This window comes from Eurytemora carolleeae, unplaced genomic scaffold (assembly GCF_000591075.1).
Source record: "Eurytemora carolleeae unplaced genomic scaffold, Eaff_2.0 scaffold96, whole genome shotgun sequence".
In the NCBI taxonomy this organism is placed as follows: Eukaryota; Metazoa; Arthropoda; class Copepoda; order Calanoida; family Temoridae; genus Eurytemora; species Eurytemora carolleeae.
Window position 1 is genome coordinate 67,117 of NW_019396134.1, and position 15,288 is coordinate 82,404.

Here is a 15,288-nt window from a genome sequence, read left to right on the forward strand (position 1 = left end):
TCAAAAAAAAATTTTCGGCGGCGGCGCGTCTTATTGCACCCCCCCTGGTCAAATCCTGGCTACGGGCCTGAACTAATGTGAGACAATTTCGTTTTCCTTGTTATATTTGACACTTGTGACGTTGTGCAAAATTGGTTTATTTCTCTGTTGCCACCTATTGTACTTGATAATCTATTTGGTTAATACCCAGATTGCTTTAATTCTTGAGTTATCTTTTGTCGAAAGATAAAAGTCGAAATTGTAAAAAAAAGTAAAACAAAAATGAAAAATTTGTTTTTCTCACTTTCAAATATGTCGACATTGGAACCAAAAAACCGCGTCTTGAAACACTGATTTCAAAACTATGACAATCATAAACATTTGTTAACAAATTTTAAATGTTTACACTTGCACAATTGCTTTGTTTCATGTTTATTGAACTATTTAAAGTCATAACTATAGAGACTACAAGTTAACTTCCTATTCCAGAGTTTTCTGGTTATTACTGTAATAGGGAAACACGACATTTTTAGTGGAAATTTGCCTGAAAACTCTCTTCCTGATCAAACAATGTTCAAAATTTCAAAAAAATAACTTTATTTATAAATATAGCCCATTAGTGGTTCAAGGCGCAAGTTTAGAAAACCATATCGACATGATATTTTTTTAATCGACCTTCTTTAGTAATTTATGATTTTAAAAATGCTTGCGCTGGCCCATTTTTTAAAATTTCAAGCCGAGTCTCAAATCCCCCCAAAACCAGTTTAAATTGAGCGCTGGCTTAAATCTTGAAAAAATTTAATACAATATTATGTAAAACCAACCATATTTGAGCCCCGGCTTAAATTTAAGCCACGGCTCAAATTCTTTAAATTCGGCCTTTAGTTTATCAATTATCATCTACTTATATGGAGAAAAAAAAGAAGGATAAGAGAAAGTTAAAAATAAAACAAAAGTTTATTTGAAGAAAATTTAATGTTTCTCCTTTTTTACCTCATAACTCCATTCTTCAATAGTTCTGTTCTGTTATTAGATTTTACACAAATGCAGTAAGAAGTGCATTACTTTGAATTTGTTCCTGTGACCAATCAATTTGTGCCAAAAAAATGCTTCAAATTTTGAAATTAATTCATCATAATAAACCATTTAGTTATTCTTATCACTTTTATTAGAATCTATCAAAAGATGTTGAAATCTTATCTAATCAGCATCTCCATCAGATTTATAGATTGTCTCCATTGTCCATACTCCATTGTCATTTTAGGTTTTTAGATTAGCTCCCTTAATTAATTAATTAATTAATTGCAAATTAAAATGATATGATTTTATCTAGATATTTTTGTAAATTATAAAAACACAGTGTAAGCTTAAATGCTTTGTGTAAGCTCTCTAGCAGAGCTTATACAGGATTTTGCTAATTGCTCCAAATAACCTGACGCTAAGAACAGACACATCACAGTTTTAAAAGGCTTCAAAAAAGTACATAAAGTGAGTTGGTGAAGTAAAACGCAAGCTCAAGTTGTTGCGACACTTAGAAGTCGACGTGGTCTTAAAATCATGTGCATAACTAACAAAGTTGTCTAGATCTCTAAATATTAGCTATTTCTATCACTTTCTAATATTTTTATAGCAATTTCAGCAAGTTTTTCTAGGTTACATCAAAATATAGGATTTAGGTACAGGGTGTCCCAATAAACATGGAAATTTGCAGTGACGAATTCGATATCGTCTTTATAAATATAATTCTTTGATTTAGTATAGTGATACTTACTAAGGAAGCTGTAATCAGTAAAATTAATTGCTTTTGAAATTAGGTATTACAATGCTAATTCTTAACATAAACGATATCGAATTCGTCACTGAATTCCCATGTTTATTGGGACACCCTGTACTCCTACCAAGTGACAAATTTACTAAGTGGCATCTTCACAAATGTACATGTGAGGTTAGGTTAGGCCTTTTGAGGCGCAGCATGCCGAGCGCTACGGCTAGGACCGACTTGGGAAGTTGCCACTTCGGAATATGCCTTTGGGAAAGTACCTTCAATTATACCTAACATCAATATTCCATTTACAGTTCCCTATATTTGAGTTGACCGGTGTCTTAAAGGGACAGTAAAGGAAAAATGAAAGGGGGTATAGACTGAAAGCTAATCACTTTAGCTCTCGATCGCGACCCATGAAAGTTTTATCTGATGTTCCTATCTCGAGAAATTGATTTACAACTGTGTCAAATTTATACGAAAATTAATGTATATACAATTTTGTATAAAAGTAGTGGGTTTAAATAGATCAAATTCAGCAAATAAGCAACCAATCTGAAAACGATAATATCCCCGAGAAAGCTAATTATTACTTAGGTTTGCTCCAATTCTAATTTTATATTTGTTATTTCTATTTTTAATAGATTTAATTCATAATTTTATTTACACGTCTGAATTGCTTGACCAGAAAATCCACCAATGACAATGCAGTAAAGTGGTCACGTGATACAGGCAGAGACACGTGATCAGTATACTGCTCTGCCATTGGTGATAGTTCTGGTCACATGATTTAAGTTTAAGATTTTCTAAATTTTACATATATGAACTTTTGTATCATTTTAACACAGTTTTATATCAATTTCTCGAGATAGTAACATCAGATATAACTTTCATGGGTCGCGATCAAGAGCTAAAGTGATTAGCTTTCAGCCTATACCCCCTTTCATTTTCCCTTTACTGTCCCTTTAAATAAACTATTGTAAAAGTTTAAATTATAAAGATTTATTAAGAAAATACATAATTAGAAAAGATCTAGTCATCCCTCCATTCCTCCTGATCTCTAGGATCCTCCTCCAGCATGGGGCCAAGTTCTTCAAGTAACGTTTCAAATTGTCCATCTTTAGCCATAAAAAGCTCTGTGAGACTCTTTTCAGCTCCTAAAAGGTTTGATGTAAAACCTTGATTTGAGCATCTTTTAGTTCATTTTTCATCAGCTCCTGCAAGCATTCTTAATGGGAATTCAGGTCAGAACTCTTTCCTAGCTACTTGATGAGAGGGTGATGTTTGGCCGGTGTCACGCGATAAAGTGTCCAGGCGTGAAATAATGACCGGGGACTGTGTTTAGGTCATAAACATCAATTAAAAAATATCTAAATTTATCAAATAGATTCGTTTACATTTTAAACGACTAATTTTTACATAACTTTTGAATGTGCAAGGGATATAAGTTAATTTATTTATGTCTTTAAATTCTTTGAAAAGAAAACGACATTCGAGACGAAATTGTGGTATTGTTACATTTAAAAACTAATTCAACTTTTATGTTTATACGTTCAGAAGATGATTATCAATGCATCCACAATTCGATATTGTGGAGAAAGTGTTCAAATCATCAAGCAGTGCCCCTCTACCCGGGCATTATATCAAGCAGTGCCCCTCTACCCAGGCATTATATCAAGCAGTGCCCCTCTACCCGGGCATTATATCAAGCAGTGCCCCTCTACCCGGGCATTATATCAAGCAGTGCCTCTCTACCCGGGCATTAAATCAAGCAGTGCCCCTCTACCCGGGCATTAATCAAGCAGTGCCCCTCTACCCGGGCATTATATCAAGCAGTGCCCCTCTACCCGGGCATTATATCAAGCAGTGCCTCTCTACCCGGGCATTAAATCAAGCAGTGCCCCTCTACCCGGGCATTAATCAAGCAGTGCCCCTCTACCCGGGCATTATATCAAGCAGTGCCTCTCTACCCTGGCATTATATCAAGCAGTGCCCCTCTACCCGGGCATTATATCAAGCAGTGCCCCTCTACCCGGGCATTATATCAAGCAGTGCCCCTCTACCCTGACATTATATTAAGCAGTGCCCCTCTACCCGAGCATTATATCAAGCAGTGCCCCTCTACCCGGGCATTATATCACTCTCGGATTGACGCCTCACCTGTCTTCTAAACGTTTCTTGACAATCTCTGAAAAAAGGAAAAGTTACATCGTCTATATGCAACATCCCCCCTACTAAACTTCTGACCTACTACAATATCGGACCTACGCCAGCTGTTTTTTGTATTATTTGAGGGTTAGGTTAGGTTAAGACAATTTCTGGGCCGAGCACTGTGGCTAGGGGGCTGAACGCCGCCTCTAGGACAGGCTAGGGGGCAGGGCGCTGCGGCCACAAGTCCACATAGCAGCTGTAAAACCACGTGATAGTAGGTCGGATGGATTTGTTGTATAGCGGATTTGGCGTAGGTCAAAAGTGTAGTATAGCGGATTTGCGTAGGTCGAAAGATACACCATCAACTGTATTTGTTCTATTGTTGAACAGAACAGTCTTTTTCTAAATTCTCAGTAAAGAAAAGATATTTCCTCGACCGTGGTCCGGGCATTTTTCTACAAATCTGAAAACTCGCAAACAAAATTGTTTAAGATTTTAGATTTTATTTCAACATTTACATAGTTAGATATTTTTCAAATAATTTATAAAGTTGATAGAATAAAACTAGCAAAGAAACTTTAGCTCAAATATAAACAAATTACTTTCGAACCAAATTGAGAATTTCTACTTTTAAATTTCAAGATAAAATATGTTACTTATATATTTTGAGCTTCCAGGGACTGAAAGGGTAATTTCAAGTGACCCTCCATTCAGAAATGTTTACGCCCGATTCACAACGGCACCCTTAAAAGCTTTGTCTGATCAAGTATGAATTAGATTATATATATTATAAACGGGATATCATAATTATCAGAAATTAATACTTTCAAATGAAGAAACTACAATGTCTTCCACATTATTGATCAGATAAAGGTTTCAAGGGTACCGTTGTAAATAGGGCATTGCCATCTTAGCATGGAGGGTCACTTGAAATTAGGGCTGGGCGCGTTCCTGGTGGAACGGTTGTTCTCTCCCCAGAAAGAACGGAACGATCAAGAACGCGTTCTTAAAAATAATAGAACGATTAGTAAAAGAACGGAACGGGAATTGCTTGAAAAGAACGGTTAAATAAGAACGGAATGGAACGGGAAGACCGTTTTTCTACTGAGAACGGAACGGAAAGGGACGGAACGGAACGAGAACGGAACGATAAAAAAAGAGGAACGAGAACGGAACGTTTTAGCTGATGGCCCTCGTTCTAGAACGGAACGGAACGATTTCAAAAAAGTCGGAACGTGCCCAGCCCTACTTGAAATTACGTTTCCAGTCCCTTTAATGATTATACTATTCTAAAAGGTTTAAAAATGCATAATAAAGATGGTTTGATGAAAACTATCTTGTTCTGCCGAACCAGTACGAGTAGGTCATCCAGTACGGTAGAACTCCATTGTAATCATCATCATTCCTGAAAAAGACAAATTTTTAATTTAAAATTTCTGAAAATACAAACGATATTTAACGTCAAAAGTCACTGATTTGCCTCTGAACAAATAAGATTAAAACTTAAAAGGGGGACGTACTTATACAGGGTTACCCACAAAAGATGAGATTTCAAAGACGACTGTACTTCATTTGTTTTTTAACCAAATTACAAAAAAGCAGCAGACCAAATTTAACCTTTATACCATCGCGCAAAAAATTGTCAACCTTTGTGGGTAGATAATTGTACTTTTATTTGACTTCCACTAAATAAAAATAAAAATATTAAATTTTTCCAGTGATCGTAAATTGAAAGTAAAACGTTAGTCTTTTGAAAATTTTATTCAATTTTTTTGATTATTTTCATTCTCTAAATTTTTCCAAACTTCAAAATTTATGACGAACATAATAGACGAAATAATTGAAAAAAATTCTGAACCAGCAAAATTTAGTTTTTCTTAAATCAACATCTTGAAGAGAATATTGTATTTTACAAAGATTTGAGTTTTTCCGGAAAAAAAATAATATTATCATTAAAAAAGGAAATTTTTATTTAGGGAACCCTTCAATCATCTCCAAAAATTAAATTTTCTTCAACCAAATTGTAAAAAAAAACTTAATAAATAGCAAACCTATTTTCCGTATCATGCTCAGAATTCTTAGGTTGACCCTCCTTCTCCCCTTGGTTCAACCCATCAACCTTGCCAGCTTCTGCTTGATCTCTTTCACGTGGAATACCTGCCATCAAAAGTATATATTTAAAGGGACTGTCACTGTAGTTTCAAGATACCCTCTATTCAAAGATGGCATTGCCCGATTTACAACGAAACCCTAGAAACCTTTATTTTATCAATAATTTGGAATAGAAAGGCGCAATTGAATTTTGTTGAGAAACCATAAATTGAAATTAGTTGGTTTTCAAAACTATAAACATTGATATCTAATTCACACTTGATCACACAATGCTTTTATGAGTACTGTTGTAAATCGGGCATTGGCATCTTTTCATGGAGAGTCAATTTAAATTAAACTTACTGTTTTCCCTATTTAAGATCTATGTTTAGAAACAATTGAAAAAAAATATAAATAAGGATGACAAGGTTTGTTTGCATTTAACAAGACAGCCCAAGAACTAGTTTTATTTCAAATCAAAGATTAAAAATTAGTCTTTCTTTGCAAGGGAGCTACAATTTACAATCACTACTTATTTTTGTTTGTTTACGATAAAGTTAGTTATCGAGCTGTCCTTATACGTCACAGGAGATTCAAAACAAGTAAAATATATAAAAAGTAAAATATATTAATATTTCTTGCCTGAATCATGGCTAGTTCCATTGACAGGTTTAATCCGAACAATAATCTCAGGTTGAACAAATGGTAGATTTGTCTGATTTCTTCCTTTGGATTCATTAGTTTTCTTCTCTGCATTCATCTTGGAAAACGTATTTGTAAACTCTTGCTGTACATTATGTACATGTTTATTTCCAGGATTTTCAGGACTTTGCTTTTGTGTTTTGGCAGGTTCTAGTTTAGGATGAATGCTATTGAATGGTCCAGATTGATCAGATACAGGATTAGGATCAGACAGAAGATTTGGGTTTTTGATAACAGTTTCATTCCTTACAGAGGGTGTCGCAGCAGTTCCATAGTCAGGAACATCCTCTTCGATTACTTGGATCAGATTTAGAAAGTTTTGGAACTGTACTTCTTGGCGTAAAAACATTTCTGCACGCGCATTTTCTGGGTCTGTCTCACTGCCATCTTGGTTTTCGCCTTCTTGATCGGGTGGAAGAACTGAATCCTTCTGGACAGATAAAATATTAGAAAAAAAACAATCGAATTAAAAACATTTTATGATACTATGGATTTTTAAGATTGAAATTTTTAAGTTTTAAAATCCAGGACTGTTCAGTGTTCAATTCAATCAGTATGTAAGAGGTCTAATAAAAATCTTTTTAGTTTTGTTCATCTTTGCTTTTGAACAAATTAAGAATAAGTATTATATCATATCTGTTCGGTTCCATAGTAGTAAACCTATCGTGTAAGAATTCCCATTATTACACGGTTCAGGAGGAACAATTTTAATATTGTTCGCTTTCTAGCGTTTAAGAATGCTTATTCTTACACTGTAGGTGTANATGTGCCCATGGAACCTCACAAATATGATATAATAATAATCTTATGAGGATAAAAATGTAATAATGGAATTCTTAAACGAGATGAACTAATCTTGATGTATTCTTTAACGAAGGCCGCATAAGATTATCATATTATTACCGTATAAAATCTCTCCGGATTCTTAAAAACGTCTAAATATTTTTTGTTTTAAAATTTCGAAAGCAATAAAAATGCCGGAAAACTGTTAGAGACAGAATAAAAACAAAATGACATTCCTATATAAAAGACTGGTTTTAACATGTACCTGCATAAATAAGTTTTTAGACTACCGGGATTAATGAAAATTGCTGCCTACCAAAAATATATTTTTTTCCGGGAAAATTTCATTGATTTTGCATTTTTAATTAGACAAATAAATAAAGTATATTTAAATTTTAGGAATTTTATAAAATGTATTTTTTGGTTTTTCACATTCCTAAATAATAAGATGTGACTTACTTTTGAACTATTTGTTGATATGATGACGGGATTTGTAACTCTCGTTTCAACTAAAATTTTAATAATTGTCAAACATTTATAATTCATGAAAACAACGGTAAAAAATAAATAGTTAATAAAACCGGGATTAGCGTTGGTTTACAAAACTCTAAATTTACAATGTATTGATCAAAATGCAACAATGTTTTAAGTAAATAAAAAATCCGTTTCTGCTAAAAAATCATTTATTGTACACAGTACACTGTACAGTACCCTGTACAGTCGTCGTCGTATCATTCAATACAATGATAACGAATTTCGGTTTTAAGTTTTTATTTTTATAATGCTTTCAAACAGCATGGATACACATGGATAAGAAAACAAAAAGAAGCTGTCAGGTAACAGCTTCTTTTTGTTTAATTGTTAACTTGCAATTTGAAAAAAAAGCTTATAACAAAAAATTGTTCAAATCTGCACCAAATCTCAAAAATTAAAACACCAGATTTTTTAAACTCTTTTATTTCTTTAGAGATTTATTTTATAATAGACTAGAAATTTTCTAATTGATTTCTACAAAAAAAAAATTCAGAAAAAAGAGTTTTTCAGATTTTCATTTACTCTCTGATAACAGATACATTTGCATTTGGTTCATTTTATTTCGATATTATTCCACCTAAACCATGAACCCTTCATTCATTATTAATTATGCTTTGTAAAACAACGCTTATCCCGGTTCATTTTATTAACCCTGTAAAGTATACTAATACAAAACTAGACCTTGGTTACCTTTTGCATAATCTATAGGCTTTGTTTACCTTATTGTGTTATGTATATTCTAGGCCTTGTTTACCTGGTTGCCTTATATCTATTCTAGGCCTTGTTTACCTGGTTGCCTTATATCTATTTTAGGCCTTGTTTAACTGGTTGCCTTATGTCTATTCTAGGCCTTGTTTACCTGGTTGCCTTATGTCTATTCTATGCCTTGTTTACCTGGTTGCCTTATATCTATTCTAGGCCTTGTTTACCTGGTTGCCTTATGTCTATTCTAGGCCTTGTTTACCTGGTTTCCTTATGTCTATTCTAGGCCTTGTTTACCTGGTTGCTTTATGCATATTCTAGGCCGTCTTTACCTAAATGTCTTGTGCTTATTCTAGGCCTTGTTTATCTGGTTTCCTTATGCCTATTCCAGGCCTTGTATACCTGGTTGCCTTATGCCTATTCCAGGCCTTGTTTACCTGGTTGCCTCATGCTTATTCCAGACCTTGATTACCTGGTTACCTTATGTCTATTCTAGGTCTTGTTTATCTGGTTGCCTCATGCTTATTCCAGACCTTGATTACCTGGTTGCCTTATGCCTATTCCAGGCCTTGTTTACCTGGTTGCCTCATGCTTATTCCAGACCTTGATTACCTGGTTGCCTTATGCCTTTTCCAGGCCTTGTTTATCTGGTTGCCTTATGCCTAATTTAGGCCAATTGTTTACCTGGTTTTCTGATTAATAAACTGAGAAGAATTAGCAGAATACGGAAATGAACACTCCTAAATTAGAACCAGGATTAGATTGAATAATATTTCTTGAACGTATGTGAATGTATCAGAAAAAATTTAATGATTACAGTGGGTCAATATATTTGGTTCCATATAAAAAGGTAATCTCAAGTGACCATCCCTGAGTGGCCTGGCCGACTTACAACGATAGTCTTCAAACCTTTGAGTAACAATGAGGAAGATATCGTCATTTCTCACTAATATTTTGACAATTTCCTTGATTATCTTCGCATACAACCGCAAGCTTTTATTAATAGAAAAAACCATAATTTTAAATATTCAAATGTTAGCTCCTCTTTACACGTTTTGTCTAACTAAGAAAGAACGAGATATCCTTATTTTCTAAGTTAAAATTGATAATTGTGAAAGTGACTTGCAGTGGATTTTTGGTTCAAAGACAATTGAAGACATTGTGAAAATTCAACATTTTTCAAAACAAAAAAAAAACCCAATTATATCTTGCTTATTGTGTGTCAAGAAGATTTGATGGTAATTAAAATTAATTTGAAATTAAACCAATGCTTTGAACAAATCCTCTTCATTTCTCCGTGTCAAGGCTTAAGGGGTTAAATTATAGCTAAACACTTTGCTTGCTTAGGTTAGGAATAAATAGAATGCTTCCAAATACCAAAACTTGAAAATAGTTTCTGTAAGAGAATCTTCCGGGTTTCCTTCCTGGGATTTATTCCTTTTTATAGAATTTTATTAACAATAAAATTAAAAAGCTAATTCAAAAGTAACTATCTGGTAATGCCCAGTTTACAATGGTTTCCTTGAAACCTTGATCTGAATAATAATGTTAAAGATATTGCTGTTAGATTTAAAAGTGGTTAATTCTAATAATTCTCTATCATGTTTTCCTGCAGCATAGAAATGTACAAGTCACTTTTGAAGATAAATCACAATTGGATATATCAATATCATAAACATCGAAATCAAAATCATAATATCATGTTTTAAAGGCCGGATGTTGCCAACTTTTTGCATAGAGGATCATTTGAAATTACGCAGTTATTCCCTTTAAGTTAAAAAGTGTAACTTGAATAATACAGAAAAAAAATATTTACAATTTACCTCATTATTTCAAAATAAGATGTATGTCTTCAAATTCACTTTCAGAAATCAGATGGATTATATTCGTTTAAAATTGTACAATGATCAGATTTGTATGTTGTACAACTGTACAGTTTATACCGTACACCTCAGTACATCCTACGTTAAGATGCACCCTGAGCTAAAAACTTAAAAATATAAAATAAACTGAGTTTAAGAGTTTGTTTTTGAGTTAAATATTTGGTGTGTAAAAGTTTTAAGGACGTTTTTTTAAATAATAAAAAATCGACTTACTTTATGTATTTCAGGATGATTTATTTTTCAAAAAAATTCAAAAATATCATTAAATGTCCAAGTTTAGTAATTTCAAAAGTTTCATCAATCCAGGCCTTTATGCCAAATTTCTTAAACATGTTACCATAGGTACAACTACAGTTCGTATCTATTTATCTACACTGCTACCTATACACCTATATGGGAATGACTAAGAAATTGGGCAAAAGAGTACACACGAGTTCAAAACATCGATGAGAGGAGATGGTGAGAACATAGAAGGGTTTGGTTTACGGCAACATATTTGGCCGGCCGGCCAGAACAAAAACTTTAAATCGATTTTTAAAAATTTATTTCAAATATTGGATTAGCTTCTAGTAGCTAATCGATTGTTGTAAATTATGACAAATATTAAATGGGTGGAGAGAAAAAATAGAACGCTTTAATAATACAGTGGTAGGCGATTATATTAATACAATGAAGACGACTTTTTTCTAAGTTTTGATTGTTTAAAAGCTTATTTCGAATAACAAGTTTACAAGTAATCAAAAAAAGGTTTTGTAATGGACAGATACTCTTAACTTTTATGTTTATGTGTATTCACATGCCGTTTAAAAATTTAATCTAAAAATAAGCTGAAATCGAAAGTCGTCTTCATTGTACTGATATACTTTGGAAAAAAATGGTTTTCAATGTCTTCTTCCATATACTGTATTACTATTAGATATCAAAGACTTCCATGCAGTTTACTTAATTTCAAATAATCTTATACTCAAATGTATTTTACTTCAAAATCATATGACTATATGACTGCAATATAATATTTTTATTATTATTTTTTGGCATCAAACCATTTAACAAATCATGTAAGAAGACATTTTAAAATATTTGCCAACTGTCATGTTTCGTGGGACACCCTGTAGTTAAATTTTCATTAAAAAAGTGGTTATTTTTTAGTAAAAAGAATGCTTTATACATGGGTATATTTTTGTGTAAAACTAAAATGTCGTCATATTTTTTAATTAGAAATGTTATACTTTTGAAAAAAATATGGTTAAATTTTTAATAAAAAATGATTATACAGGGTTACCCACAAAGATAATATATAAGAGACGACTGTACGGAATTTATACTGTCTGTTTCCCTATATTCAAGACTCCCTGCAACTGTAATTTGGTATGTAGAGTTTCAGATCGTCTTTACATTCTCATGTTTTATGGGTAACCCTGTATTTTTGTTTAAAAAAATATTAACACCGAAAGTTACTGGTCTTAATTAATATCCAATATATGGTCTACATGGTCTAACATTTTTGCTCCTTCCAAAATGACAGATATATTCAACAGATTTGTTCATATTCCTGTCGTTATCTGAAGAAATTCAATGTTTAATATCCCGTTAACCCTTTCCCGATGGGGCTAGTTTGGTCTATAATATGGATGGGGGTGGTGGTCTACCCCTAAGATTTTGCCCTTAGAGTTGAGATAGGGAAGTGTGATAAATGTCCCTAGTCCAACTGTTCAAGGCCTGCTCATTAAATAAAATTAGACCTCTAACTTTAATGGTTTTAAGGTGCAAGGGTGGTTTTTAAAAAGTTCTAAAAGTACGTCGGAAAAATGTTCAAAAATAGTTATTGTGACACATTTTATTACATTCATTTTTCAAAGGCTTTTTAAATATATAAATAGTAGCCCTGTAGCTTGATTGATAAAAAAGTTTGATTTTCTGAACACCGTCGGTTTGACCATCCTCCACCGCCATTATTTTTAGTTAAATTTCTTTAAAACAATGAAATTGCAAAAGAGAATAAGTGTTCCAATGTTTTAAAGTTATTTAGAATCGTGATAGGGTTAAAGATTCAACTAAGACAGCCCGTTTTCTGAAAAACTCATTAGACACCTTCAGTCTCGTTTTATATATTTTTTGTCATTTATCAATTATTAGACATCAAAGACGATTTTCAAGTCGTCTCTAAATTCCAATGTTCATTGGGACACCCTAGGTCAAATAGTAAAACTAGATATAACCCCTTTATATCATGTTGAGTTTAAACCTTAAATCTGAATATACAACAGTCGTCGCACCCTTCTGAGATATAATTATAGACAGGGTGTCCCACGAAACATGACAATTGGTGAATAGTTTTGAATGTCTTCTTCCATTTGCAGCATATTTCGTTAATAAGATCTTTAACTTCAATATGTTTTCATTTGATATCAATTTTACTATAATTTGACTGCGATTATTTTCAATAACTATACTGCAGGGAAACATATAGGATCATTATCAATCACTTTTAAACATAGATTAACGACACAGTATCCTTTGTATTATTGATAAGGATTTCAAGGGAATACCATTTTAAATCGGACATTGCCATCTTGCAAGGTAGGTCACTTGAAATTACGCTTGCAGTCCCTTAAGTAAGAAGTTTTTAATTAAGATCTTATCAAGTTAACCAGGTGTAATTACTTTACACTCTTAGCCAAACTTGGAAAAAATATAGATTTACATTTCTAGAAAATTATATTATCATCATTCCAGGAAGGTTTAAGATGTCTGAAGGGGAGGGTCAGTTTGACTTATGTTAATACATTTAGGAGCCGTCTTCATTTTTTTGAGGAATCTAAATAAAATTTTGCATATTGTCATCATTTGGGTTTCTTTCTAGTAAAATAAAAAATTGTGGAATAAAATTTTCCCACAATCTATTCCATGTTTTTTTTTTTTGGAAAATAGGGGAAAGTGATTTGAAAACCTTTAACTTCGTTCGGATGTTAGTAATGAGATTCTTGACTACAGGTGTTTCAAACACCTAGCTGGTATTTGAATCAGACTTTTTTGTGAAAAAGCTTAAAAAATTGGGAAAGTTTGTAAGATCTACGGATCTTTTCTTAAATCTTGATGTTCAGGTTGAATCCAGAAATCGTGATCTAAAGAAGCACATGAAGATCTACTCATCTAATTCTATACTTGTTCCTCCTGTATATACGTATATAAATATTTAATCGAGCTTTATCTGAGATTTTATTTGAATTTAATTAAATTTTACTTTAAATGTATCGTTCTGGCCTAAAAGTTTTATATTCTCAAGCCTAAAAAGCTTTTTTACAACGTCTAGATTTACACTTTAAATAGAACCTATAACTAAAAAATATATTTAATGGTCTATATATTTCAGACCATAATGGGCTGGAATAACTGCCTTTGTACTCCAGGTTGTGCAATACTAGGTTTATAAAACATCTTATTTAAATGTAAATGTAACACTGCCTATAACCTTTTTTGAATTTAAGCTCATTAAACTTATGGATGTTATATAAAGTAAATCCAGATCGTTCTTGTATTTCATCGCCTGTCCTGAACTATGAACTAATGAATTAACAGGTGAAAATACATTCCTAGAGAATTCTGAACTTTTGAAGCTTATCCGAGACTAATTACTCCTTTGTCTCGTAGACCAAGTCCTCCTCTGATCTACCCACGCCGTACTCCTGGACGAGGATGATCTCTTCAATCTAAAGAGAGTCTGATAGAGCAGATTCAAACCGCCTGCAGAGTGTCTCCCTGCTGGGCACCATCGTCTTCACCTCCTACATGGAGAAGTCCTGTCGGAAGCGTCTTCCTTGCTTCTCTAAACCAGGACTGCTGCTATTAAGCAGATAAAGGTGAAGATTATTTATGAAGCTGCTCTCAAGATGAGATCTAATGTCTAACTTAATCTTATTTAGATCTCATCACTGTCCTCAAGATTGAGATCTGATGTTTAACTCAACCTTATTCGGATCCAATCATCATCTATCCGTACCTCCTCTCGGAGAAGTATCCGTTCCTCCTCTAGGAGCAGTATCCGTTCCTCCTCTCGGAGAAGTATCCGTACCTCCTCTCGGAGAAGTCCCGTCGGAAGCATCTGTGTTTCTCTAAACCGGGACTGCTGCTTTCGAGCAGATAAAGGTATATAATCAAGTTTCGTGTGATCTTTGTGAACAATTAAAGACGAAAGTGTGACTATCTCCTCTAACACATGATAAGCCTTTATATAAACTCTCCTTATTATTTCTAGTTATGTATAAGAGACAGCTGGTAACGATCATCCAACTCTAGAGCTATTAAATTCTCCGGCCTAATCAACTTTGTAAGTGTTACCTTAATTCATATAAATTTGTCGCAATTTATTCACATTTAGCACATTGTAAGTGTTATCTTAATACCTAATTGTTGTTACAACTTATTCACACTTAGCACACCTGGAGCAAATTTTAATGTAAACTTGGCTAATTTTATTCATTTAAATCATTCTAATACTAATTTATTATTTTATGCAACCCGTGACTGATGTATTGTTTTTCAGTTCACGGGTCCTAGCTCTGTATCGCTGTACCAGAAATACAGAATATAAGAGACTCATGTGTATTAAAGAGGTGCGCAATGGAGAATTGATGTTGCCCCATCATGTTAATAGCTGAACAATTCCTGTGGATCTAGGTATTGTTTCAAGGGAAAGTGCTA

At 33.2% G+C, this 15,288-nt stretch overlaps 1 protein-coding gene and 1 long non-coding RNA gene across 6 annotated transcripts; one reads left to right on the top strand and one right to left on the bottom strand.

Moving 5' to 3' along the window:
- Nucleotides 1–4,548: 4,548 nt before the first annotated feature.
- Nucleotides 4,549–10,636, bottom strand: LOC111695968 (uncharacterized). 3 transcript variants are annotated; one of them, XM_023465463.1, is made up of 7 exons: nt 10,528–10,636; nt 9,389–9,444; nt 7,928–7,977; nt 6,626–7,112; nt 5,944–6,049; nt 5,152–5,297; nt 4,549–4,572 (listed from the first exon to the last, which is right to left on the bottom strand). In XM_023465463.1, exons 1-6 carry the CDS (start codon nt 10,530–10,532, stop codon nt 5,225–5,227), a joined length of 777 nt encoding a protein of 258 aa, XP_023321231.1. In that variant the 5' UTR covers nt 10,533–10,636; the 3' UTR covers nt 4,549–4,572; nt 5,152–5,224. The 3 variants fall into 3 exon arrangements, with proteins under 3 accessions (XP_023321231.1, XP_023321230.1, XP_023321229.1); XM_023465462.1 differs by having other exon boundaries at nt 5,163–5,297; nt 6,626–7,115; XM_023465461.1 differs by having other exon boundaries at nt 6,626–7,115.
- Nucleotides 10,637–13,997: 3,361 nt separating this feature from the next.
- On the top strand, nt 13,998–15,182 carry LOC111695959 (uncharacterized). 3 transcript variants are annotated; one of them, XR_002763972.1, is made up of 4 exons: nt 13,998–14,166; nt 14,239–14,447; nt 14,511–14,733; nt 14,843–15,182. It is a non-coding gene; the product is annotated as an uncharacterized LOC111695959 (long non-coding RNA). The 3 variants fall into 3 exon arrangements; XR_002763973.1 differs by lacking the exon at nt 13,998–14,166 and having other exon boundaries at nt 14,174–14,447; nt 14,843–14,914; nt 15,131–15,168; XR_002763971.1 differs by lacking the exon at nt 13,998–14,166 and having other exon boundaries at nt 14,174–14,447.
- The last annotated feature ends 106 nt before the right edge of the window (nt 15,183–15,288 follow it).